The sequence below is a fragment of the Phacochoerus africanus genome, chromosome 3 (assembly GCF_016906955.1).
Source record: "Phacochoerus africanus isolate WHEZ1 chromosome 3, ROS_Pafr_v1, whole genome shotgun sequence".
NCBI lineage: Eukaryota > Metazoa > Chordata > Mammalia > Artiodactyla > Suidae > Phacochoerus > Phacochoerus africanus.
Window position 1 is genome coordinate 21,669,636 of NC_062546.1, and position 27,266 is coordinate 21,696,901.

Here is a 27,266-nt window from a genome sequence, read left to right on the forward strand (position 1 = left end):
CATTTAAAATTTTAATTTATAATTAAATAATAAACCACATAATCATAATATATAATTATGTTTATGTAATTATGAGTCATAAAATACAAATTACTTAAATTATTTTTAAAAAATTCATCATACTGCAAACTCCTTCAACACAACTAAGCTGTAATTTATTCATAATAACTGCTAACTTCACATGAGGTTTAGAATTTACAGTGTGCCTTAAAAGTAATTCTAGGAGTTCCCGACGTGGCGCAGTGGTTAACGAATCCGACTAGGAACCATGAGGTTGCGGGTTCGGTCCCTGCCCTTGCTCAGTGGGTTAACGATCCCGCGTTGCCGTGAGCTGTGGTGTAGGTTGCAGACGCGGCTCGGATCCCGCGTTGCTGTGGCTCTGGCGTAGGCTGGTGGCTACAGCTCCGATTCGACCCCTACCCTGGGAACCTCCATATGCCGCGGGAGCGGCCCAAGAAATAGCAACAACAACAAAAAAGACAAAAGCCAAAAAAAAAAAAAAAGTAATTCTATATTACAAATGTATTAAAACTGTTCAAAGCCCTCTGACTCAATTATTAATCTATTATAATTATAATTATATAATCTAGAGATTTTATCTTAATAAAATAACCAAAATTCACACAAAGACCATGTATAAAGTATTATATCAACAATATTTTTTAAGTAAAACACAGAAACAACTTAAGTATCAAACAACAGGGAAATTATTAAATGAATTATAATTCCATTTACATAATGAAGAACTATAAAGCCATTAAAAATATGATCTTGAGATCTATTTAAGAAGAAAAATGGCATATATAATTACTGGGACAAGAAGCAGACATCAAATAAAAAGAGCAGATGATACTACATAGAATAATTTCAAATTGATTTTTTATCTTTTTTTGGCCATGCCCACAGCATGTGGAAGTTCCCAGGCCAGGGACTGACCTCATACCACAGCAGCAACCCGAGCTGCTTCAGTGAAATCAGATCCTAACCCACTGAGCTACCAGGGAACTCCTTGTTTGCTTTTTAAAACAAGGATCATGAGGACTACCTGGTGGCCTGGCAGTTAAAGATTTGGCCTTGTTGGGGTGCCCGTCGTGACTCAGGAGAAACGAACTGACTAGGAACCATGAGGAAGCAGGTTCAATCCCTGGCCTCGCTCAGGTGGTTAAGGATCCTGCATTGCCATAAGCTGTATGTAGGTCACAGACACAGCTTGGATCCTGTGTTGGTATGGCTGTGGTCTAGGCCAGCGGCTACAGCTCTGATTCGACCCCAAGCCTGGAAACCTCCATATGCCGCGGGTGCAGCCCTAAATAGAAGATTAAAAAAAAAAAAAAAATGGAGTTCCCATCGTGGCACAGCGGAAATGAATCCCACCAAGAACCATGAGGTTGTGGGTTCGATCCCTGGCCTTGCTCAGTGGGTTAAGGATTCGGTGTTGTCATGAGCTGTGGTATAGGTCACAGATGTGGCTCTGAACTGGCGTTGCTGTGTCTGTGGCATAGGCCAGTGGCTACAGCTCCAATTAGACCCTTAGCCTGGGAACCTCCATATGCTTTGGCTAAAAAAAAAAGATTTGGCACCTTGTCACTGCTGTGGCTCAGGTTTTCAATCCCTGGCCCGGGAACTTCCACATGCAACGGGTGCAGCCAAAATAAGTAATTAATTAATTAAAATTAAAATTAAATAATGATCATGAATTTTTTAAAAACTTAATTGGAGTATAGTTGACACACAAAGTTGTGTCAGTTTCAGGTATACAGCAAAGTAAATCAGTTACACACATACATATATCCATTCTTTTTCAGATTACTTTCCCATATAGGTTATTACACAGTATTGAGTAGATTTCCTTGTGCTACATAATAGGTCCTTGTTATTTATCTTGGTCATGAATCTATGAATTCTTGAATAATCAGAATAAGAGTGGGATTTGGGGGTAGAAGTGGTAGGGCTCAGAATTTGGCAGCCTCTCCAAGATAGGTGCTTACTCTGAAAGGTTTTAGATTAGACAGGCACTAGCCAAAATGCTACATCTATTTTTAAAAAGTGGCTCAATTCTATATCTCAAGTACAGTAATAAGAGACACCAGATAGAAGCTTTTACAGTGTATTCCATAGATCCCAGAAAGACACAGAAGTAGGAGAAAGGTGCCTAAGGCCAAATGGATAAAGGCAGGCAAGTCAATGATGAAAACTCACCTTGAAGTAAGTGCACAGATGACCTTGCTCCACTGCTCCACCACTGCTGGGTGGTGCCTCCAGTTAGCCACCATCTCCTTGGCTGTTTTCCAGTAAGGAGGTGTTGGGAAGCACCGAGCACAAGCTAGTAACCAAACCTCAAAGAGAACACCAATCAACTTCTCTGCTAGATTCTCAGCAATGCCACCTTACCAACAAAAAGAAAACGACTTTGGTATACTTATCTTTAAAGCACAATCTTTAATTTACTGATCTGAGAGAACTGGTCAAAAAATTAATGTAACTGCAATATTAAGTTTTGACTTTCAAATAACCATTCAATAGTAAGAATGAAAAACTACTCTTAGGAACTCCTATGAAGTAAATCACGGATACATCAACCCATGATCACTTTGAAAGTTTCAAGTCACCCTACTCAGTTCTCATCAAATATCTTATTCTTCCAGCAAGTAGGACAGAAGCACAGAAGAGAAAAGGGAAAGGATGAATGCCTACAATGAGTGACTGCCACGAGTCAGTTTCTGTGCCACACAGCCCATACACATTAATTCTGCAGCATAGGTATTCATAATACCTAGTATCAATTATACCCATTTTGAAGATGAGAAAACAGTTTTGGGAAATTTAAGTAACTTGCCCAAGTTCATGCAGCCAATAGGTAAAACAATCAGAACAAATACCCAAGGCTTTCTACCTCCAAACTTTGCTATAAAATGCTTCAGGTATACATCTCCCATGAAAACAGAGTTGCTCCTCTGTTCCGAGCCCTGGACCTAAGGAGAACAGCAGTGGTCTGTACTCTGCATAGCTCCAGAGAGCAAACTTAGGACTCAGAGGAAAAGCTATAAGGATTCCTATTTCAAATGAGCAAAAACAAAGTTTCAACAATAACAAGCCCCAGAAGGGGATGGACCGCCTGCCTTACGGTACTGAAATCCCTGGCATGGGGAGTGTGCAGTGGAGACACACACTATCTGTGTCTGGCCAGCTATCATCCATAGGAGACAGGGTGTCCCTATTGTAGAGACCCCTTCAACACTAAAACTCTGTGATTTTTTTTTTTTTTAAATATCTTCCTGGACATTGCCTCTGTGTAAGAGCACAAGCACACTTGTGTGTGTAAGTAATGAGATCACACAGACAAATAAGCAACAACAGATCTTGGAACTTACTGTCTGTGTATACTATGTTACACATACAAAGCAGGACATCTAAAATACACTCTAAAGTCTTATAAAATTAGAGACTTTTTAATGGCTGGATAGTGAATGACATGCTGTCACATTTCCCAATAGGACACTTTAAGGTTCTGTAGGCTTCATTTGCTAATAAACAAAATATCTTCCATAGCTATCAAGTTTTCAGAGTCGACTTCTATAACTACTTTGTAATCAGGTACATTACCTATAGGCTCTAATTTAATAAGCTGTTTCTTATATAGGCTCTATCCTAATATACTGAACAAGCTACCATTCCTATCATTATCAAACATTCATTAACTGAGGCCCTCCCTATATTAGCTAAATCATCACTGAAGGTAAAATAACTTCACATTGTGACTTTGAGTGTTTTCACTCAAACTTAATTTTGGTTTGCCAACTGTCATGCCAAAATTTAAATCCCCACTGAGTCCACTACTCATTGAGTCTAAAAATGAACTGTATCTGGGGCTCAGAAATAAATTAGAAAAAAATGAACAAACCTTGAACAGTTGGTGGTGCTAGAAGTATGTCATTAATCTGCAGAAGAAACAATAGTAAGACTTCCCAGGTTTCTCGGGCCATGATAGATGACTCACGGGCCAGTTTCTGAATGGCTCTCAGGACCTGTAAGCATAGTCGGATCTGACTGGAGCCCTGATCCTGTCTGAAGAAGACAGACAGATATCATTGACAAGCCTCGAAGAGAGAAAGTATCAGTTAAGGACAGACAACTTTGGGGTGCAGCAAGCAATGGTGCAATGACTCTCCCTAACAAACAGCATCAGCAGATGGCACTAGGTACACCCTCTTCAGTTCAAAGTACATATTCCTCATCATACAGTTTAGCACCCTGGGATCTCAACCTTCCACTCCTAGGAAGGCCTGAAAAGCTCCCAGGGATAGGGGAGTTCACTAGAAAGTGAACTTCACCTCTGGATTTCTTTTAAGTCTGAACTGTGCCAACAGATACTCAATAGGTTTCTGCTGAATCAACGAGTAAATACCCACAGCCACCTCTGCTGCTCACACTGAAGTAGAATGGTCTTTGTATTCCTTTTTAAAAAAAGTAAACACACATTCATAACAATTCTGCCTGTGATTTCAGAGTGCTCACAGTCCCTTTGAAGCTAACGTCTGCCAGAGAAGAGCATGTATGAATGGAATATCCTAACAGTTCCCGAACGTATGCAGAATAGAGGCAACTCAGAAATGAGTACCTGACACTACTGTTCTACTGAAAAACACACCTTAACCCAACATGGGGGCTAAAGGACCCAAGATATTCCCAAAGAACAGTTTTATAACTCTTTTTAGTTAGCAGGACCATTTTTTCCCCAAAGGAACAAGACAGATCAACACATCAGGGCTAGGGCTGGGGTTCCCTGGTGGCCTAGCAGCTAAGGACTCAGCATCACTGCCTAATCAGTGGCTCAGGTCACTGCTGTGGCTCGGGCTCAATCCCTGCCCCAGGAACTTCAGCATGCCAAGGGTCTGGCAAAAAAAAACAAACAAAAAAAAAAAAACACAAGGGGAGTTCCCATTGTAACTCAGCAGGTTAAGAACCTGACTAGTGTTCATGAGGATGTGGGTTCAATCCCTGGCCTTACTCAGTGGGTTAAGGACCTGGCGTTGCCATGAGCTATGGTGTAGGTTGCATACATGGCGTGGATCTGAGGTTGCTATGGCTGTGTCATAGCCAGCAACTGCAGCTCAGATTCAATCCCTAGACTGGGAACTTCCATATGCCATGGGTTCGGCCCCTAAAAAGACAAAAAAAAAAAAGAAAGAAAAAAAAAAGAAATCCAGAAAATGAAGTGAGTACCCTCAGAACTTCTACTGTAACCTTAAGATAAAGATTCCCAGATTCTGGGCCATGACGACACGATGGAGCTGCAAAAAAACGACAACACTAAGTTTTCCCTAGAGTCACAGCTAAAGCAAAATGATGAGACATTCACCTAGGAAAAGCCAAGAGCCCCCAGGAGCAGGGAGATGTCCCATGTTCAGCTGGAGGTGAATCCAGTCCTTGTGAAGCCATGAGGCTCAAGCTTGTTTCTGTTGTTCTAGCTACTAAAGAAGAGCAAGCAATATATAATAGCCCCAAACCTCATCTAGCCATATTAAAAAAAAACTCGGAATAAGAAAAAATATATATATACTATACCACTAACGGTCCCATGGGCTGACACTCTTCCAAGCTAGCGATAACACTGTAAACCTCCCAAATGATAACCTAGGCCTACCCACCATTTTCAGGTACTACCTAGCAGAAAAGTTTCTGCTCCATAAGTACTGTAGCCTCACTCAGAAGGCCTAAATCCAGGAGCAGTGTCCAAATTTCGACAGCTAAGAGAAACAGGGAACCTTTACTGACAAATAAAGAGAAAAGTCTAAACACCAGAGAGGTTTCTTGCCACCTAATACTGTCAAAAGCAACTTGTGATCGTCAGAAAATCTGTCCCAGAACAGGGGCTGGTGAACTATGAATGGCCAATGGGTCAAATATGGCCTGCATCTGTTTTTATAAATATACGTTTTATTAGGACACAACAGCATTCGTTTATTTATATACCACCTATGGCTGCTTTCTCTACACCAGAGAGTTGAATAACTGTGATAAATAAGGTAAGGCCCAAAAAGCCTAAAATACTTACTATATGACTCTTTACAAAGTTTGCCAACCACTGCCTTAGAAAGACATCACATTTTCTAAAGTACAGTATATGAGTAATGAAAACCCTAATCAGTTTTAAAAGATGGCTCACTCTTCATTCAATTGTGCCAAAAAAAAAAAAAAATCAAACTGATAGGCAAAGAGAAAGGTTACATCCACCCTGACTTATCTCTAGCAAAGTGGTAGAGGTTGTTTCCTCTATTTTGAGTGTTAGTTTTCATAAAAACAACTAATTAAATAAACTTGATGACAATTTTGTTAACTATCTGAATCAAAAAAAATTGACTCTTCCAATAATAAATAGGAGAGGAGATCATAACTTGCAACATTTAGCAGTGAAAATATTCAGCTCCCCAAGACATTATTGGGCAGGAGAACTCTAATACCCAAATTCAGCACCCTCTCAGAAGTATGCACATATATGCACACACACCTGTGAGAAAACAAGTTAATTATCAAATAGTAAAACGAACAATTTATAAGGTCATCATGTTTCTCAAAAGAGAAGCAAAAGCAGGAATTCCCACTGTGGCTCAGTGGGTTAAGAACCTGACCAGCAACTATAAATTTGCTGGTTCAATCCCTGGCTGTGCTCAGTGGGTTAAGGATCTGGCATTGCCACAAGCTGCAGCATAGCTTGCAGTGGCTTGGATCTGGCGTTGCTGTGGCTGTGGTGTAGGCTGGCAGCTGCAGCTCCATTTGATCCCTACCCCAGGAACTTCCATATGGTGTAGGCGCAGCCCTAAAAAGAAAATAAAAGAGAGAGAGAAGCAAAAGCAAAAGCCTAATTAACTCAAATGCCATCTATTTTTTTTTCGAATGGGCCCAAGGCATGCAGAAGTTCTGGAGTTAGGGATCAAACCCCCACCACAGCAATGACAAAGCTGGATCTTTAACTCACTAAGCCAACAGGGAGCTCCTTTTTTCCCTAATTAACTAAAATGCCATTGATTTTCTCATTAATAGAAATTAAATGGGCACTGAGAGTTGGTAAGGGTACAAAGAGAAAAGAGACATAGTGACGACACTATCCATGAGACTATTCCATGCACTAAGAAAAAACCTAGTAAAACAGTCACCTAAATGGAATGACAAGGATGAAAACTATTATATAATTTTAGAAGAACCTGTTTAGCCACAAACAATATGCTACTTACTTCCCACTATTTCCTGTTATTATTTCCATATGCAATCAAAAAATACAAGCAACCAGCATTTAGTTCACCCTAAGGAAATATAAGTACTACACCAGGTACTGTGGAAGCCCAAACTATACACAACCCAGTTCCTGCCTTCAAGTTGGTTAGATGGGAAAATGAGACATATACATTTTAAAAGATAAGCAATAGAACTAGATAACAAGAGAGACACAGAAGTATCCTACAGGTTCAGAAAGGTGTGATCCCTCTGGGCCTGGACGGTCAAGTAAGGCAGAATTTAAGATGAACCATGAAGAGACGTGGACAACTGGGAGGGCGAGAGGAGGATAAGGATGGCAAAAGCAGGTAATGATGGAGAAGATCTTTCAGGAGTCCTGGGAGAATGTTTAATTATAAGTCTGACCAAACAGCAGGGCTCAAGCAGAATTAGCAGCAGCTAATTTGGTTAGGGGTCAGATTACAGCAGGCATTTCACATAAGATAAGGAGTTTATAGGCATACCTCATTGTATTACACTTCATTTTACTGTACTTCACAGATATTGCAAGGTTTGTTTTTTGTTTTGTTTTGTTTAACAAACTGAAGACTTGTGGCAATCCTGCAATGATTGAGCAAGTCTATCAGCACTAATTTTCCAACTGCATTTGCTTGTTTCATGTCTCTGTACCACATGTTGGTAATTCTTGCAATATTTTTGTTATTATTATATCCACTATAGTGAGCTCTGAAGTTACTATTAATGGGGGGGGCACCACAAAACACACCCATATAAGACAGTAAACTTAACTGATAAATGCTGTATGTTCTGACTGCCCAACCAACCAGTCATTTTCCTCCTCCCTCCCTCTCCTCAGGCCTCCCTATTCCTTGAGACATAACAATATTGAAATCAGGCCACTTAATAACCCTTCAATGGCATCTACATGTTCAAGTGAAAAGAAGAACAGAATGTCTCTCACTTTAAATCAAAAGACAGCAACAACAAAAACCTACTGTGTATCAGAGGGAACCATATTCAATGTTTTGTAGTAATCTATAATGGAAAAGAAGCTGAAAAGGAACACTGTAAACACTATACTTCAATTTAGGAAAAAAAAAAAAAACTAGAAATGATTAAGCTTAGTGAAAAAAGCACACTGAAAGCCAAGATGAGCCAGAAACTAGGCCTCCTGCTTATAGTTAGCCCAGCTGTGAATGCAAAGGAAAGGCTTCTGAGGGAAATGAAAAGTGCTACTCCAGTGAACACACAAATGATAAGAAAGAGAAACAGCCTTCTTGCTGATATGAAGGAAGTTTTAGTGGTCTGGAATGAAGATCAAACCAGCTACAACATTTCCTTGAGCCAAAGCCTAATCCAGCATTAAGGCTCCGACTCTCCTTAATTCTATGAAGGCTGGGAGAAACAAGGAAGCTGTAGAAGCAAAATTTAAAGCCAGCAGAGACTGGTTCATGAGGTTTAAGGAAAGAAGCCACCTCCATAAAATAAAAGTGAAAGGTAAAGCAGCAACTAAAGCAGAAGCTGCAACAAGTTATCCAGATCAAACCAAGACACTTAATGAAGATTTTCAGCGTAGACCAAACAGCCTATATAGCCTTCTATTGAAAGAAGATGCCATCGAGAACTTTCATAGCTAGAGAAAAGTCAGCGCCTAGCTTCAAAGCTTCAAAGGACAGGCCGACGGCTCTCTTGTTAGGGGCCAATGCAGCTGGTGACATCAAGTTAAAGCCAATGCTCATATGCCATTCTGAAAATCCTAGGGCCCCTAAGATTATGCTATTGAGCTATGATGGAGTTCCCATCGTGGTTCAGTGGTTAACGAATCTGACTAGGAACCATGAGGTTGTGGATTCCATCCCTGGCCTTGCTCAGTGGGTTAAGGATCTGGCATTGCTATGAGCTGTGTAGGTTGCAGACGCGGCTTGGATCCTGAGTTGCTGTGGCTGTGGCCTAGGCCAGTGGCTACTGCTCCGGTTGGACCCCTAGCCTGGGAACCTCCATATGCCGCGGGAGCAGCCTTAGAAAAGGCAAAAATAAATAAATAAATAAAAATAAAAATAAATAAATAAATAAATAAATTTACTCTGCCTGTACCATATAAATGAAACAACGAAGCCAGGATGACAGCATATCTGTTTACAGCATGGTCTACTGAATATTTTAAGCCCACTGTTGAGACCTACTGCTCAGGAAAAAAAATAAAAAGACATCTTTCAAAATATTACTGCTCACTGACAATGCAACTAGTCATCCAAGTGTTCTGATGGATGTGGATAAAGAAATGTTGCCTGTCGTTTCAGGAAACCAAAGATGTTGTGGTCATAAAGCCATAAGCCACTACAGCGCCCCTACAACAGTACACCCTAAGGGGAATTCAGGACAGAGAAAAACAAGATACTGGCCCCAGATAGTTCAGATGCATATCAAAGGGACAATTCCAATGAGCCCAAACTCTTGCATCTTCCCAAAGGTACTAAAATCATTAACTTCAGATGTTTGGTTTTTTTTGATTAACAGTAATCTTTTGATGTTCGACTACATGGGTTTGTTTTCTTTTCAGCAAAACTCCTACATATCCTTGCATCTCCCTTACCTCTGTTTTTCTGTCTAGGGCCAAACCTGGGGCATATGGAAGTTTCCAGTCTAGAAGCTGAATAATAGCTGAAGCTGCCGGCCTATACCACAACTACAGCGATGCCATATCTGAGCCACATCTACAACCTATGCCACAGCTTGTGGCAACAATGGATCCTTAACCCACTGAGTGAGGCCAGGGATTGAACCCACATCCTCTGGATACTACTGGGTTCATAACCCAATGAGCCACAACAGGGACTCCTCCCTTACCTCGTCAGAACAGTCCCTCAAAGCCATCTGAGAAGCTATATCTTTGGTTATAGTCCTCAGTAAGTCACCAAATAAAACATAATTCTCAACTTTTCTTTTTTTTTTTTGGCCACACTTACGGCATGTGGAAGTTCCCAGGCCAGGAAATGAACTCACGCCACAGCAGCAAGCCAAGCTGCTGAAGTAATGATGCCAGATTCTTAACCCACTTCGCCACAAGGGAACTCTGAATTCACAACTTTGTGCATTTTTTTCAGTCAACATTGGATGGACAACAAGATTAACGCTTTTCTGCCTGCTAATACAACATCCATTCTGCTGCCCACTGATCAAGGAGTAATTTCAACTTTCAAGTCTTATTAGAGAAATACATTTCATAAGACTATGGCTACCATAGGCAGTTATTCTACTGATGGATATGGGCAAAGGAAACTGAAAATCCTCTGGAAAGAGTTCACCATTCTAAATACCATTAAGAATATTTATGATTCACGGGAAGATGTCAAATTATCAACATTAACAAGAGTTCAGAAGAAGGTGATTCCAGCTCTCAGAGATGACTTTAACGGGCTCAAGACTTCAGTGGAGAAAGTCTGCAGATGTGGTAGAAATAACAAGAGAACTAAAATTAGAAGTGGAGCCTGAGGATATGACTGAATTGCCACAATCTCGTGATAAAACGTTAACGGATGAGAGTTGCTTCTTATAGGTGAACAAAGAAAGTGGTTTCTTAAGATGGTATCTATACCTGGTGAAGATGCTGTGAAGATTACTGAAATGATAGCAAAGGATTTAGAATATAAACTTAGGGAGTTCCCGTGGTGGTGAAGTGGTTAACGAATCCAACTAGGAACCATGAGGTTTCCCCTTGCTCAGTGGGTTGAGGATCCGGCATTGCCGTGAGCTGTGGTGTAAGTTGCAGACACGGCTCAGATCCCTCATTGCTGTGGCTCTGGCGTAGGCCAGTGGCTACAGCTCCAATTAGACCCCTAGCCTGGGAACCTCTATATGCCACGGGAGCGGCCCTAGAAAAGGCAAAAAGACAAAAATAAAATAAAAAATAGAATATAAACTTAGTTGATAAAGCAGCAGCAGCATTTGAGAGCGCTGACTCCAATTTTGAAAGAACTTCTACTGTGGGTAAAATGCTGTCAAAAAGTATTGCCTGCTACATAGAAAACATGTGTGAACTGAAGAGTCAATCAATGTAACAAACTTCATTGCTGTCTTATTTTAAGAAATTGCCACAGCCACCCCAGCCTTTAGCAATCATCATCCTGATCAGTCAGCAACCATTCACATCAAGGCTAGCAAAAGAAATACAACTCTCTAAAGGCTCAGACGACAGTCAGCATTTTTAGCAATAAAGTATTTTTTAAGTAAGATACACACATTTTTTTAGACATAATGCACACTTGGAGACTACACTTTCATATAAACGTAACTTTTATATGCACTGGGAAACCAAAAAAATTCATGACTTGCTTTACCTCAATGCCTGCTTTATTGCAGTGGTCTGGAACCAAACCCATGACATCTTGAGGTATGCCTGTACACCTGATCCTACAGACCAAAGCTCTTAATGGAGATTTCTCTTTTTTTAATTCAGAGTTTCCAAGTAATCTTCCTTCTAAATTTAAAAAGCTAACATTTACAGAGCTGAGTTTTGGATGATTCAAAGTCCCTCATCATCTGACAGACCAAAAGCTCTAACTAAAACTCTTCTAAAAGGAGGCAAGTCTTCTCACCCTTTCACAGACATAAAAAAATAGCTGAAAACATATTTCTGTCACAGAAGATCCCTACAAATGGGTAGGGAACTAATGCTTTCTTTGCCATTATTTTCTATATTTCCAAAGTTCTTTATAACATATAATTCTTCTAGACTAGAAAAAAAATTTTAAGTACTAATAAGGCAATTTTACATTATAATATTTAAGGGCTCTGCCTTAGACAATAGGAGAAAAACTAAGCAACAAACTGCCAAGAGTAATCTTTTGGCCTAATACAAATTTGCCTGTAATAATTCCAAATCTGCTTACTTCAATGTTTTCATTCTCTCACAAGAAAGATTCATTTTGGAGTTCCCGTCGTGGCGCAGTGGTTAACGAATCCGACTAGGAACCATGAGGTTGTGGGTTCAATCCCTGGCCTTGCTCAGTGGGCTAACAATCCGGCGTTGCCGTGAGCTGTGGTATAGGTCGCAGACGCAGCTCGGATTCTGCATTGCTGTGGCTCTGGCGTAGGCTGGCAGCTACGCTCCGATTAGACCCCTAGCCTGGGAACCTCCATATGCCGCAGGAGTGGCCCAAGAAATGGCAAAAAGACAAAAAAAAAAAGAAAGAAAGATTCATTTTAAGGTTGAGGGCTGAGTTGCCTTTAACTTACGTGGAAGTAAGAATTATGTTAGGTAAAAGTATAGTTTTTTGAGTGGAAGGAAAAGGGGTCACGGTATTTCAGTATTTAATAGCTATCAGATCTTAAAGCAAAGCGAAAAGCCTTTAAAATGAACATACACTTGTTATAGAGTCCTAGTAAACATTAGATAAGCCCATTTCTATCATACATATTAACACACCCTTTAACAAACAAGTAATGAAAGTTCAAAGGACTAACAATGAAATTACAAACAACATAAAAAAGTAACACCGATGAATATTTTATTACGGTCCTGATAAGAGGCTAGATAGACTGGCACAGCTTACCTTGGTACAAACAGATTTTGCAGGTGTTTTAGTATACTTTGAACATATAGATTAGGCTCTTTAATAATTGGCAATGGAATAGAATCTTTCGGCAACACTAAAGCCATAATCCAGTCGGTATATACATCAACACAATATTTTACAGTCTCTCCATCCAATGGGAGGGTCAGTCCATAGCAAATTACTTCCATGGTCCATTTTACCTAAACAAAAGAAAATATAGAGAGGGAATCATTACACCTTCTATCTGCATATTAGTAGACTGGTTTAAAATGTTAACCTATTTCATTGCCAAGAACCTCTCAAATGACAGCACATGCATCTCAACAGATACATCAGACGAGTTCTAGATAATGCACTTTCCATGTATAAGACATATTCAGATAACAATTCCTAAGCAAAAGATTTAAGAATAAATTGCTTATTTCTAAATATCAAGCCTATACTGGCTTTCACCCCATAGACATTATTATTGTAAAATAAAAAGTAAACACAGATCATCTTAATTTTCCATGGAGATTGGAGGCACAGAAATAGAACCTTTAGATATTTTTCTCCATTTAATTTGCATGTGGTTATGTGCATCATTTAGGAACTCACTTACATAAATTTAATCACATTCCATTTCCAGATTATGCAACTTTAACAAACAAGAGGAAGGAAGATGCCCAACTCTTATTTTGTGACTATTTTCATGAGCAAAGAAATAATATTTAAAATGGAAGGGTAAGAACAAACACAGGTCAGAAGGGACTAAAGCTGGATAAGATTTTTAAAAAGCACTTAGCTGCACAAAATGAGTTCTAGCCTCCTGACCTGTCAGAATCATATCCTAGGGGCCAAGAGATGTTGCCTAAGAGATTACTGAACCACTGCCTGCAGTCATATACGGATAAAGCGAGATGAGAAAGGGGAAATGGCCCAATCTTCAAAAGAGGGCAGAACTAGACCAGAAAGTCTGAGTGAATTCCAGACAAAACTCTGGGACAAATTACTAAGCAGATGATCAGCAAGCACTTATAAAAGGGAATCAGCCTGCTCAAAAAGAACAAGTCATGCCAGACAAGCTTCATTCCTTTATTAACAGGGTTACTAGGAAGCCACCTGACAACTCTATAAAACTGGCACTGATTTAAAATCAGTTTACAAGGCACTTTCATAAATACTATCTAACCATCAAAATAACCCTATGTGGGAGGGTAAACTAGCCTCACTTTATAAATAAGAAAACTGAAATTTAGCAAATTAAGCAATTTGGCCAAAGGCACTAGTTTAGAAATGGTAGAGCTAAAAACTTGATCCCTGGTCTTCCTACCAGAAGTCTAAAGCTATTCTCACCATGCCATTAAAAGCTTTCTCTGGCAAAGAAGAAATCAGGCTTTAGCAAATCTGGTCAGATGAAGAATATCCCCACGGACAAGATGAAGACATATATTTCAGAAGAAGGTAGAATGGCTGGATTTACAACTGGTCAGGAGTTCCTGTCGTGGCGAAGTAGTTAACGAATCCGACTAGGAACCATGAGGTTGCAGGTTCAATCCCTGGCCTCGCTCAGTGGGTTAAGGATCTGGTGTTGCTGTGAGCTGTGGTGTATGTTGCAGACGCAGCTTGGATCTGGCGTTGCTGTGGCTCTGGTGTAGGCTAGCGGCCACAGCTCCAATTAGACCCTTAGCCTGGGAACCTCCATATGCCGCGGGAGCGGCCCAAGAAATGGCAAAAAGACCAAAAAAAAAAAAAAAATCGCTAACTTGTTAAATAGAAATTCAAGAATCAAAAAGATTTCAACCACTTAAAACTAAAGCTGAATCTAACAAGATAAATATATGTACTGAAATTTTTAAGCTCAAAACCACCAGAAAAGCTAAGGGTAGAAAATACATAAGAGCAACATAACTGATTTAATAGCAGTAAATGTTAAAGGCCACTATAACAACATGAAGCTATGCCAAATGGGCAGGGAGTGGAGGGAAAAAGACTTTTAAAAGAAGCTGCAAGACCCTACTTATTAGAGGAAAGACCAAAGAGAAGATCTTTGGTGATACCTTCACACAGCACTTCGAGAGTATAATTCGAGAGGACACTGGATTCAGGAACTAGTCTCTCTTATCTTTCTGAGGGTGGGAAAGGGGGAAAAAACAAGGGCTGTACTGAGCACTTTCATCTACACACATGTCATCTCTTCCCAGGAGAAGGCGAAGGAATTACAGGCATACCAAGGGGAGAGAGTGCCAGGACAAGCGCTGGGCCTTGAGGTGAGTCTCTGCCAGGGCACTCTGAAGAGAAGAGACACTCCTCAGTACGAGGCACCACCCCTTCGGCAGCCCATGGCCTACGGAGGGTAAAGAAACTGCCCCCAGAGCGATAAACTTTAGCCTTCTATCTAGAGGGGTCTTATATCTAGATTAAGTCTAATCTCTCCTTCACGGGAAATCAAAAAAAAAAAACACCAGGGAAAAAGGGGTTTCCTGAGAAATAGGTAAACCCAAAGCATAAAGGTTGTATGAATGCCCCCAGCATGGGGAACAGGCTCTAATCCTGATCTCAGCCAGGCCTCATACTAGCAAGCTCCTGCATCACCCTATTCTCAGGGCCCTTTCATGACTTCCCACTGGCAACCTAACTTCAGTCCAAGAAGAGAGGACCTACTCTAGGCCGACCCACTCCAAAAACGCCTTATCTTTAGGGATGGCAAACACAATTCCCATTCCAGCCACTTGGGCTCACGGCTCTACAGACTTAGCTGCTCTGCAGCACTCTTAAAACCCAGAGGCCAGGCAAGGGTAGACTATGGAAATAGGGGAGAGCCTCAAGTTCAGGGCATATGTGTACCCTGAAGTCAAATGCAAAACAGGCCTTCAGTCAGAGACCATCTAGAAGGAGGAATGAAGACCTTCCAAATACAACCTCTGAACAGAAATATGAAGACTGGGCATAGGAGTTCCCCAGAGGCCTAGTGGTCAAGGATTCAGCATTGTCACTGCTATGGCTCAGATTCGACCCCTGGCTCAGCAACCTCTGCATGCCGTAGATGCAGCCAAAAATAAATAAATAAAATTTTTAAAAATAAAAAAATAAAGACAGTATAGAATTTAGGGAAAAGGGCCTGACATGCAAGACTCTGTCTTAGCACCCAGCTCAAGTGGAGAACTGGGTCTGGCCAGTAGGAATTCCCAACAGCACAATAGTACAACCTATTCCTTATAACTCCCACAAACGCTGTGCCCCAACACTCAACCCAAAATCAGGTCAAACTGAGAGGTCACACTACAATAAGCAGACATTCATTTAAAAAGGCAGTGTTAACTAAATTCTTCAGTAACAAACATGTTTACATAGTAGGATGAAATGAAGAAACACTTACTTCTTTGTCAGTTTTTAACAAACTCTCACTACCAGCCACTGAAGGGGTACCTAAGGCCTGTCCAAGAGGATGAACCACCGCATTTGCCACCTCTCGCCCAACGCTCTCTGGATAGCTGTGTAGCACACTGGTGTGGCCCTGATCATTCTGAATCACCAAATGCAGCGACCTCCACTCAGAGTACATCGTGCCGCTAAAGGACTATCCAAATGGCACCTGAAAAGACAAGACAGAATTATGGGTCAAATCATACTGCTGCAAACTAATAAAAATAAGTATAATACATATTTATCCCATATGGCGAGTTAAAGCTGCACTGTATTGCCCTGAGAAGACTAAGAGAAAAACATCTAAATGTTCTGAGAATGTCCTAAAATAGCCTCTTGGTAAGATCAGGTAAGAAAAGCAGACCCTGGGAAGCAGCTGAGCACGTCCCCAAAAAAGCCCTCAGAAGCCCGGAGCAGAGCTGGGGCAGACAGCCACCATGAAAGGGAAAAAAATAACCAAATTTGGACACTCATAGCATGAGCAGAGCCCTCCTCATTCCACGTTCCAGTACAGAACAAAATAGAAGACGGGTGTACTCTAAGAAGGAAAGGGAGACAAAAGAAAGGGCTTATTCTAAGCCCCAGATTTTTCAGCCTACAGTTTCTGAGTACCTATTACATGCTAGAAACATACCCCTGCAATTTCCCACCAATGCCTTAAAATCAGACATAAAATTTTTTGAGAACATGGAGTTCCCGTCGTGGCTTAGTGGTTAGCGAATCCAACTAGGAACCATGAGGTTGTGGGTTTGATCCCTGGCCTCGCTCAGTGGGTTAAGGATCTGGCATTGCCATGAGCTGTGGTGTAGGTTGCAGACACGGCTCAGATGGCTCGGATCCCTCGTTGCTGTGGCTCTGGCTCAGGCCAGTGGCTACAACTCCGATTAGACCCCTAGCCTGGGAATCTCCATATGCTGCAGGAGCGGCCCTAGAAAAGACAAAAAAAAAAAAAAAATTCTTTGAGAACATTTCATTCTCTAAGGCAGTGGCATACACACTTCCGGTTCCAGAACACCTGGAAGTCAGTGTCCTTCACACAATTCCCCTTCCAGCCACAATTCCCATCCCAGGAAGAGCTACCACTTACTGACCACTTACTACATACTACTCAAAACAGCTCTATGAAAATGAAGTAATGTTAATTACTTAACATTAATGAAAAAACTGAGGCAGGGAGAGGTTTGCCGCTTCTCTGAGGCTTCAGAACTATAACATGGTAGAGTGAAGTTTTGAGCCCACATCTGTTGGGCTCCAGGAACGGTGCTCTTAACCAAGGCATGTACTGGCCCTCCCTACCTTATACATTCTCCACGACAGGTACTGCTTCTCCCTATGCTGTATATTCTCCATAAAAAGAAACCTAAGCCTACAATATGAATGAGCAATTTTAGACACAGCAAACAAATCTATATGAATGCAATGTAAATATTACAATCATAAACGCCATATTCATAAAGAGAATCAAGATGGTTTGTCCTTTCCAATTAGTTTCTGTTACCCTCCACTTTCTATGTGCTCTGAAATCTGTCTGCCCAGCCAGCAGAGTTTAAGGGTACACACACTTAAGCTTTAAAAAGTTCTATCCAGGAGTTCCCGTCGTGGCGCAGTGGTTAACGAATCCAACTAGGAACCATGAGGTCGCGGGTTCCGTCCCTGCCCTTGCTCAGTGGGTTAACGATCCGGCGTTGCCGTGAGCTGTGGTGTAGGTTGCAGACGCGGCTTGGATCCTGCATTGCTGTGGCTCTGGCGTTGGCCGGTGGCTACAGCTCCAATTCGACCCTTAGCCTGGGAACCTCCATATGCCGCGGGAGTGGCCCAAGAAATAGCAAAAAAAATAAAAATAAAAAGTTCTATCCAGGGGTTCCCATCGTGGCTCAGCGGTTAACAAACCCAATTAGTATCCATGAGGATGTAGGTTCAGTCCATGGCCTTGCTCAGTGGGTTAAGGATCCGGCACTGCCGTAGCTGTGGTGTATGTCAAAGGCGTGGCTCAGATCCTGCGTTGCTCTGGCTGTGGTGTAGGTTAGCAGCTACCACTCTGATTCAACCCCTAGCCTGGGAACCTCCATATACCATGGGTGTGGCCCTAAAAAGACCAAAAAAAAAAAAGAAAGAAAAAGTTCTATCCGGAGTTCTCTTGGGGCGCAACAGGTTAAGGATGTAGTGTGGTCACTTCAGCAGCTTGGGTCGCTGCTGTGGTTTGTGTTTGATCCCTGGCCCAGAAACTTCCATATGCCACAGGTGTGGCCAAAAGAAATAAACAAATGAATATATAAATAAATAGTTCTATCCCTTAAGCTAACTTTCCTTCAAACTGGTAGCATTGTTTATCTTAGAAAAACCACCTTCCAGCTCAACCAGTATCAGTGTTTTTTCAAGAGGATATGGTCCTCCTCTGGACCAAGGGGCCCTAAAAATGGGAAGGGAGAAAGGATGAACCAGTATAGAAGTACCTATGGTATGAAGGACAGCGGATGTGACTATTAAAGTAGCCTCAGAGTTCCTGTCGTGGCGCAGCAGAAATGAATCCGACTAGGAACCATGAGGTTGCAGGTTCGATCCCTGGCCGCGCTCAGTGAGTTAAGGATCCGGCGTTGCCGTGAGCTGTGGTGTAGGTTGCAGACGCGGCTCGGATCCCTCGTTGCTGTGGCTCTGGCATAGGCTGGCAGCTACAGTTCCAATTGGACCCCTAGTCTGGGAACCTCCATATGCTGCAGGTGGCCCTAAAAAGATAAAAAAAAAAATTTTTTTTAATTAAAAAAAAAAATAAAGTTGCCTCAATTTCCTCAGGATTTGTAAGGACCCCCCCACACACACACAATATCCTGGTGCCCCCCACTCCATCTGCCCTAAAATAAGCACTCTCAAAAGTGGAAGGGGAAAAAGGGAAAACTCTGACAGGGTGCTATCCCCATCAGATGATAACTTATTCCCACACATTTTTTTCTCACCTTTTTTTATTAACACATACATACACATATAAATATATATAGTATACAGCATAATATGTATTCACACACTATAATCTCTTACATAAATGCACAAGAATATTACACTACAGAGTGTTGTGTGATTTTTCACTCTTTTCATTTTGTTGTTGTTGTTTTGCTTCTTTTTCGCTTTTTAGGGCCATACCTGTGGCTAGGGCTTGAATGGAAGCTGCAGCTGCCAGCCTATACCACAGTCACAGCAACGCCAGATCTGAGCCGGGTCTAAGACTTAGGCATACACCACATAGCTTGTGGCAACACCAGATCCTGAACCCACTGAGCAAGGCCAGGGATTGAACCCTCATCCTCATGGGGGATGGGTTTTTAACCTGCTTGGGCCACAATGGGAACTCTCCCTTTTCATTTTTTTTTCATCCTCATTCCCTATCGAAATAATTCACTTCCCTGAATAATCCATCCTGACCAACCTAACACTTCCACTTGTATTTTGCCTCACCTGAGCCCAATCATATTAAAATAATTTACATACATGCATAGCTAGGGATTATATACTTTTCTGTATCCTTTTTCTAGCCAATGGTACCTTATGAATATCATTCCAGTAACAGATTTTTAATGGCTATGTAACATTCCATGACATGGATGTGGCATAACTTATTCAATCAGTCTCCTAATGATGTTCTTCGTTTCCATTTTTTTGTGTCACCAGGAAATAATGACGCAATAAACACGCTTGTTCATGCATCCTTAAGCAGTGGCCTTTTAATTTCTATGGAACAAGTTCCCAAGCATAAAACTGATGGATCAAAGAGTATATGTATTTTTGTTAAAAGGCCTTGCCAGATTCCTTCCCCCCAGATTCTAACAACTCCCATTTACATCAGGAATGGATGAAAGCTCTTCCCTCCTCTCACTCCCATTTCTTGCCAAGAATTGGATTTATTTATGTATTTATTTATGTGCCAATTTAGTAGGTGTGAAGAGAAAGTTCATTGTTCTAGCCAAATATTTAATCTTTATTTTATAGCCCCTAGTTTTGTGTCTGGCTTAGATGATTTCACACACACACCCCCCATTCCCTGTATCACTGTTTTTCAAACTATGGGTCATGAAGTAAATGCAATAGATAATACTTTTCAATTATATGAAATAGGATATACAATAAAGGTACCATACATCATAAAGCTGAACAATGTTCTATGAAGCTTATTTCATTTTTTACATATACATATATATATATATTCTGAGTCAAAATGTAAAATACACAAAATACTTATCACAGGTCTAAATCTAAAAGCTTAAAAACATAACCCTGAAGTGCATATGTAGTCTGCTAGAATTCCATGCAAGATAATTCATTCTTCCTCCCCCCCCCCTTTTTTTTTCTTGGTCACACTCACAGCACAAAGAGGGTCCTGGGCCAGGGATCAAACCTGAGCCACAGCAGTGACAACACGGGATCCTTAACCCACTGAGCCACCAGGGAACTTTTCACTTAAATTTTCTGTCATCTGGAATTTTACATCAATAAGTGGTATAGAAAAGGTCTAATTTTATTTTCTTACAGATGCAGAATCAGTTGTGCCGACATCACCTATCGAAAACACATTCTTGGGGAGTTCCCGTCATGGCTCAGTGGTAACACCAAATGGTATCCATGAGGAGGCAGGTTCGATTCCTGGCCTCACTCAGTAGGGTAAGGATCCGGCACTGCTGCAAGCTGTGGCGTAGGTCACAGATTCAGCTCAGATCCTGTGTTGCCGTGGCCGTGGCATAGACCTGAAGCTTCAATTCGACCCCTAGCCCTAGCCCAGGAACTTCCATATGCCACAGGCGGGGCCATAAAAAGAAAAATAAAATTCTTTTTTTTTTTGTCTTTTTGCTTTTTCTAGGGCCGCTCATGCGGCATGTGGAGGTTCCCAAACTAGGGGTCGACTGGAGCTATAGCCGCTGGCCTACGCCAGAGCTACAGCAACGCGGGATCCGAGCCGTGTCTTCAACCTACACCACAGCTCACGGCAATGCTGGATCCTTAACCCACTGAGCAAGGGCAGGGATCGATCCCACAAACTCATGGTTCCTAGTCAGATTTGTTAACCACTGCGCCATGACGGGAACTCCAGAAAAATAAAATTCTTCTCCATGAAGTTAAAATACTAATTTTGTCATATATTAAATTCTCATTTACATAAGAATCTATGAATCTGTTCTGTTCAACTCTTTGTCTATTTCTATGCTAATGCCATAATGATTTAATCAGTAGCTTTACATATTTTATATCTAGGAATAGAAGCCCCCTCTACCTCCACTATTCTTTTTCAAAACTTGGTTATTCCCATGCATTTATTGTTTTATATAAAATTTAAGATGATTTTCTGCAATTAAAGAAAAAAACCCTTGGAGTTCCCACTGCAGCACCATGGGTTCAGAATCCAACTGCAGTAGCTTGGGTCGCTTCAGAGGCACGGGTTCAATCCCCAGCCCAGCACAGTTGGTTAAAGGATCCAGCGTTGTGGCAGCTGTGCCACAGGTCACAACTACAACTCAGGTTAGTCTCTGGCCTGGAAAGTTCCACAGGCCACAAGTGCGGCCATAAAAAAATAAAATAAAAAAACCTTGCCAAAATTCTAATTGAAACTGCTTATTCTACCTTCTCAGTCTTATCTTCTACTACCACTTTCCCACTCCATCTGCCAAGCTATGGCCACAAAGAACTACTGACGACTGCTCAAACCTGACAAGTTTTTTCATACCTTGTATTACCTACTCATGCCATTCCCTAACTTGATCCACCTTAGGAAGTATTCATCCTCCAAAGCACAGCTCAAATGTCCTCTTTGGTAAAACTTTTCTTGACTCCTCCAAACATCCCACTTCCCCAGCTCTGAGTCCCTATTACAGGCTGTTCATATTAAGCTTCACATTAGGTTGTTACCTGTGTAAAGGTATCTTCACCACAAGTGTGTCAACTTTGAGTGGAAATCTCACTTCCTGAATCTCTGAGTAGTCCCTAGCACACAGGGCATGTGGAATGTTTCAGAATGTCAAGGTTTACCAAGGGAAAAAAAGGAAGATGTTAGAAGGTGTTCCCTTTATTCCACTGAAAGAAGTCCAAATTCTGCATGTTGTATGCAAATAAAAATAGAAAAATGTCCATCTCTTTTCAGCTATTTATTCTTTTTTTTAATTATTGGATTGTTCCAAATATTTAAGGTAATTTAATATAAGGATGTGGGTTAATCCCTGGCTTGGCTCAGTGAGCTAAGAAGCCAGCGGTGTCACAAGCTGTGGCCTAGGCCACAGCGCAGCCCTGATTCGACCCCTGGCCCCTGGCCTGGGAACTTTTACATGCTGCAGGTGTGGCCATAAAAATAAAAATAAAGTAAAATGCAGATTCCAAGACTTCATCCCTAAAAAGCTCTATACTATAGGTCTGGGTAGGAACCTGGAATCTGAATCTTAAGAAACAGGTAACAGGCTTCTCAATTTTGAAGTAAAGACAGAAGAAGCTTTCTTTAAAAAACATGAGGAGTTCCCATCGTGGCACAGTGGTTAACGAATCCGACTAGGAACCATGAGGTTGTGGGTTCCATCCCTGCCTTGCTCAGTGGGTTAAGGATCTGGCGTTGCCATGAGCTGTGGTGTAGGTCACAAATACAGCTCGGATGCTGCATTGCTGTGGCTCTGGCGTAGGCCAGTGGCTACAGCTCTGATTAGACCCCTAGCCTGGGAACCTCCACATTCCGTGTGAGTGGCCCTAGAAAAGGCAAAAAAAAAATTATGAAAGACCAATCAAAACAGGATTAACAACTCTTAAATTCCTTTAAAAATTTTTTAAAGGTTTTATTTTATTTTCAAAATTTTTATTATTATTATTATTATTTTGTCTTTCGTCCTTTTAGGGCCACACCAGCGGCATATGGAGGTTCCCAGACTAGGGGTCTAATCGGAGCTGTTACTGCCGGCAGCTATTGCTGCCTATGCCAGAGCCAATGCAACACCAGAGCCGAGCCATGTCTGCAACGACCTACACCACAGCTCACGGCAACTTTGGATTCTTAACCCAATGAGCGAGGCCAGGGATCGAACCCGCAACCTCATGAATCCTAGTCAGACTTGTTTCTGCTGCACCACGATGGGAACTCCTAAAGTTTTTAAATGTAAGAGATTTTAATTTGTTAAATGTATTAATGTTTAAATGATTAAGTGGAAGAAAATGAAATAAATGCTTCAAGAAACATGTAAAGTCGATAGGTATAAAAAGGATATAAGGAGTTCCCGTCGTGGCGCAGTGGTTAACGAATCCGACTAGGAACCATGAGGTTTTGGGTTCGATCCCTGCCCTTGCTCAGTGGGTTAACGATCCGGCGTTGCCGTGAGCTGTGGTACAGGTTGCAGACGAGGCTCGGATCCCACATTGCTGTGGCTCTGGCGTAGGCCGGTGGCTACAGCTCCGATTCAACCCCTAGCCTGGGAACCTCCATATGCCAAGGGAGCGGCCCAAGAAATAGCAAAAAAGACAAAAAAAAAAGGATACATTAGAGTTCCCACTGTTGTGCAATAGGATTGGCAACATCTCTGCAGCACCAGGACACAGGTTTGATCCCCGGCCTGGCACAGTGGCTTAAAGGATCTGGCATTGCTATAGCTGCAGCACAGGTCAAAACTGTGGCTCAGGAGTTCCAGTCATGGCTCAGCAGAAACGAATCTGACTAGCATCCATGAGGACATAGGTTTGATCCCTGGCCTTGCTCAATGGGTTAAGGATCCAGCGTTGCCATGAGCTTTTAACTGTCCATCAATAATGGAATAACTTCATTATCAGAGCATGTTAATTTCACATATGATAATATAGCCACTAAACAGAGATGAGAATGATGAAAACAAACAGAAGACCGGTTAAGAGCCAGAGCTCTGGAACTAGACTTCTTAGATTCAAAACCCAGCTCCAGCACCTCCAAACTGGGAAATCTTGCAAAAGTTACTCTACCTGTGTCTGAGCACCCTCAGCTATGAAATGGGGATAACAGCCTACCTCAGAGTTGTGATGGGATTTTGGGGACATGTCCTACCTATTCCACAGTGAACAATCAACAAATGATAGCTATTCTATGCAGAAAAAACATATATAGATATGTTTTATATATATATATATATATATATCATGATTACAACTAGAAAAACACATACACATGACTGAAAAGTAGAAGGATCACAGAGAACTGCAAGCAGTTTTCACTAAGTAGTAGAACTGTTGGTACAATTTGGTGTAGTAAGCTCTTCACGTCAAAGCACTGATAAGTATACATCAGCATCCTGACTATACATACGAACATTCAGACACCGGCATCAAGTTGGCTTACTCTACAGACGGTTAACTATTTACTATTTACTATATACAATGTCGTGTTAAGACCAGGAAGAAAACAGATTACTAGGAAAATAGGAAACTTTTTTCAATGAGTTTATACAGTTTAATTGAAGTAAAAAAAATACATAATTACAACATAAGTTAGAAAATTCCAATATTGAATGACATTTTTTTAAAGCTATAGGCAAGATACTGTCGAAGTTCAGAGAACAAAAGATTACTTTTGAATGAAAGCACGGTTGAGCTGGAAAACAGCAGGATAAGATCAGGGAAGATTACAGCATACAGGGCATATGAACTGGCTACTGAAAGGTCATAATTTTAACAGAATTAAGAAACCTGAGTGGTTAAGAGTGAGAATAGTGGAGTAGGTAGCATATAAGAGGAAGGACACTTGCTTCAAGTATCAAAAAACTGCATCAGAAACTAAAAGTCTACCTAGCGTGGCAGAAAAGAAAGCTGCACATAGAAGGAGTTCCCGTCATGGCTCAGTGGAAACGAATCTGACTAGCATCCTTGAGGACACAGGTTCGATCCCTGGCCCTGCTCAGTGGGTTAAGGATCCAGCATTGCCATGAGTCATGGTGTAGGTCGCAGACACAGCTTGAATCTGACATTGCTGTGGCTATGGCAGAGGCCAGCAGCTAAAGCTCCGATTCGATCTCTAGCCTGGGAACCTTTATATGCCGTGGGTGAAAGCCTAAAAAGACAAAAAAAAAGAGGTAAAAAGGTAGTGAGGTTTCAAGAATAAACCATGACCAATTATAAAGGACTATGAAAACTAGAACTGGAGGGAGTTCCCACTGTGGCTCAGCAGAAACGAATCCGACTAGGAACCATGAGGCTGTGGGTTCAATCCCTGGTCTTGCTCAGTGGGTTAAGGATCTGGTATTGCCGTGAGCTGCTGTGTAGATCACTGACATGGCTCAGATCTGATGTGGCTGTGGTTGTGGTGTAGGCTGGCAGCTGTAGCTCCGATTGGACCCCTAGCCTGGGAACCTCCACATACTGCAGGTGTGGCCCTAAAAAACCAAAAACAATCAAACAAAAAAAAGGTAGGACTGGAAATTTGTAATTAATTCAGTTAAAAAAAACTAGGGGCAGAGAATGACATAAAATTTAACTTTATCATAGGACTAATACAACAGAAACTGAATTTCTATTAAGGAAATATGATGGGAGTGTCCAAGACAGGCTGAAGGAACAGCAAAAAGGTCAAGTCTAGTGTCGCTAATACACTGAGGAGGAGGAGAACGGGAAGGATGGGAACAGGGCAGCGAGGGTTGGGCACTGCAGTGAGATACAAAGACATAACTGAAGTCAGATGGTAAAGGGCTTTGACTGCTGTGTTAGGATCTGAGGAATCTCCTTCCCAGATAGGCTCTTCTGGCTATCAACCTAAGCTGCTTGCAAAGAAGACTCCACTTTCAATGCTCTGGCAGTACGACAGTGCTCCCCCCGCAGATCACTCAATCTCCTTCCCAACTTTACACGTACCCATTTTCTAGGTAATCTCTGGATGTTCCTACTGTAAGTCCACTGTGTGCTGGATAATAGCTCATGTTTATAGATACCACCAGAGAGTAACATGAAGGTTTGTTCTAATTGACAAATTACCAAAATGACTGATACAGTGGTCGCCAAACTAAGACCACATCCTGGCATTAATTACATCAACTGACTCAGCCAATATTTATTATATGCCTTCTATACATCAAGCATACGAACTATAATAGTGAATAAACATCATCTTTGTTCCCAAGGAGCTTCAAGTCTAATTACAGAGAACAATTTTTTAACCTTGTAAAGTAAATTTGTACATGTTTGTTATTTCAATGAGCAAACATTTATTAAGCACTGCTCCATCTCAGGTATGGTCCTAACATGCAGAAAGGTAGTTATGTATAAACAGGACACAATAGCTGCCCAAGAGAAAGTTTCATAGTGAAGAAGACCTGATGAATAAATCCATGATAGAGTAGTATTCAACTTGCTAACTGATAGGATAGGTTATGAAGGCAGCAAGCACCCTACAACAGAAAAAATGTTTTTTTTTTCCCTGTCTTTTTAGGGCTATACCCTTGGCATATGGAGGTTCCCAGGCTAGGGGTCAAATCAGAGCTGTAGCCGCTGGCCTACACCACAGCCATGTCAGATCCAAGACGAGTCTGTGACCTACACCACAGCTCATGGCAACACCGGATCCTTAACCCACTGAGCGAGGCCAGGGATAGAAACTGCGCCCTCATGGATGCTAGTCAGATCACTTCCACTGAGCCACAATGGGAACTCCCAGAAAAACTCTTGGAGATCTTGCTTGATAACAATGTACCTTTGTATAACTGATCATTTTTAAAGAGCTTTCATATGTTACTTTATTTCAGTAACATGCCTAGAAAGTTAAGTAAGACAGATGTCACTAGCCACAATGACTTGCTCAGAGTCATATGAAGTAACAGTAGAGCTGGGACAAGAAATTCCATCTCTTCCCTAGAAGTCCAATGCTCCTTCTTTTGTTCTGGCTTCATACCTCACCATATGACCTTGGACAAGTCACATGGTGTTTCTGTGTCACAGTTTTCCTGATCTGTACAACAGGGAAAATACCTGCAGTACCTAGCTAAAGCGACTTGGGAGAAGGAACAAATAAAGCAACATAGGTCAGTACACTTTGCTGTACAAATGCAAGGTACACATTATCAGACATGCCTTCTCTTAGGAAAAATAGGGTTTAGGGTGCCAAAACACTGA

The 27,266-nt window shown here is 41.4% G+C and overlaps 1 protein-coding gene across 3 annotated transcripts in view; it reads right to left on the reverse strand.

The window, feature by feature from the left end:
• Positions 1-27,266, reverse strand: part of RALGAPB (Ral GTPase activating protein non-catalytic subunit beta) — a 102,430-nt gene that overhangs the window by 71,041 nt on the left and 4,123 nt on the right. For all 3 annotated transcript variants that reach the window (XM_047771107.1, XM_047771106.1, XM_047771105.1), the window contains exons 2-5: positions 16,147-16,362; positions 12,786-12,988; positions 3,902-4,065; positions 2,200-2,386 (exon numbers count right to left, since the gene is read on the reverse strand). In XM_047771107.1, coding sequence (XP_047627063.1) covers positions 2,200-2,386; positions 3,902-4,065; positions 12,786-12,988; positions 16,147-16,332 — 740 coding nt within the window. In that variant the 5' untranslated portion in view covers positions 16,333-16,362. The remainder of the gene's footprint in view (positions 1-2,199; positions 2,387-3,901; positions 4,066-12,785; positions 12,989-16,146; positions 16,363-27,266) is intronic.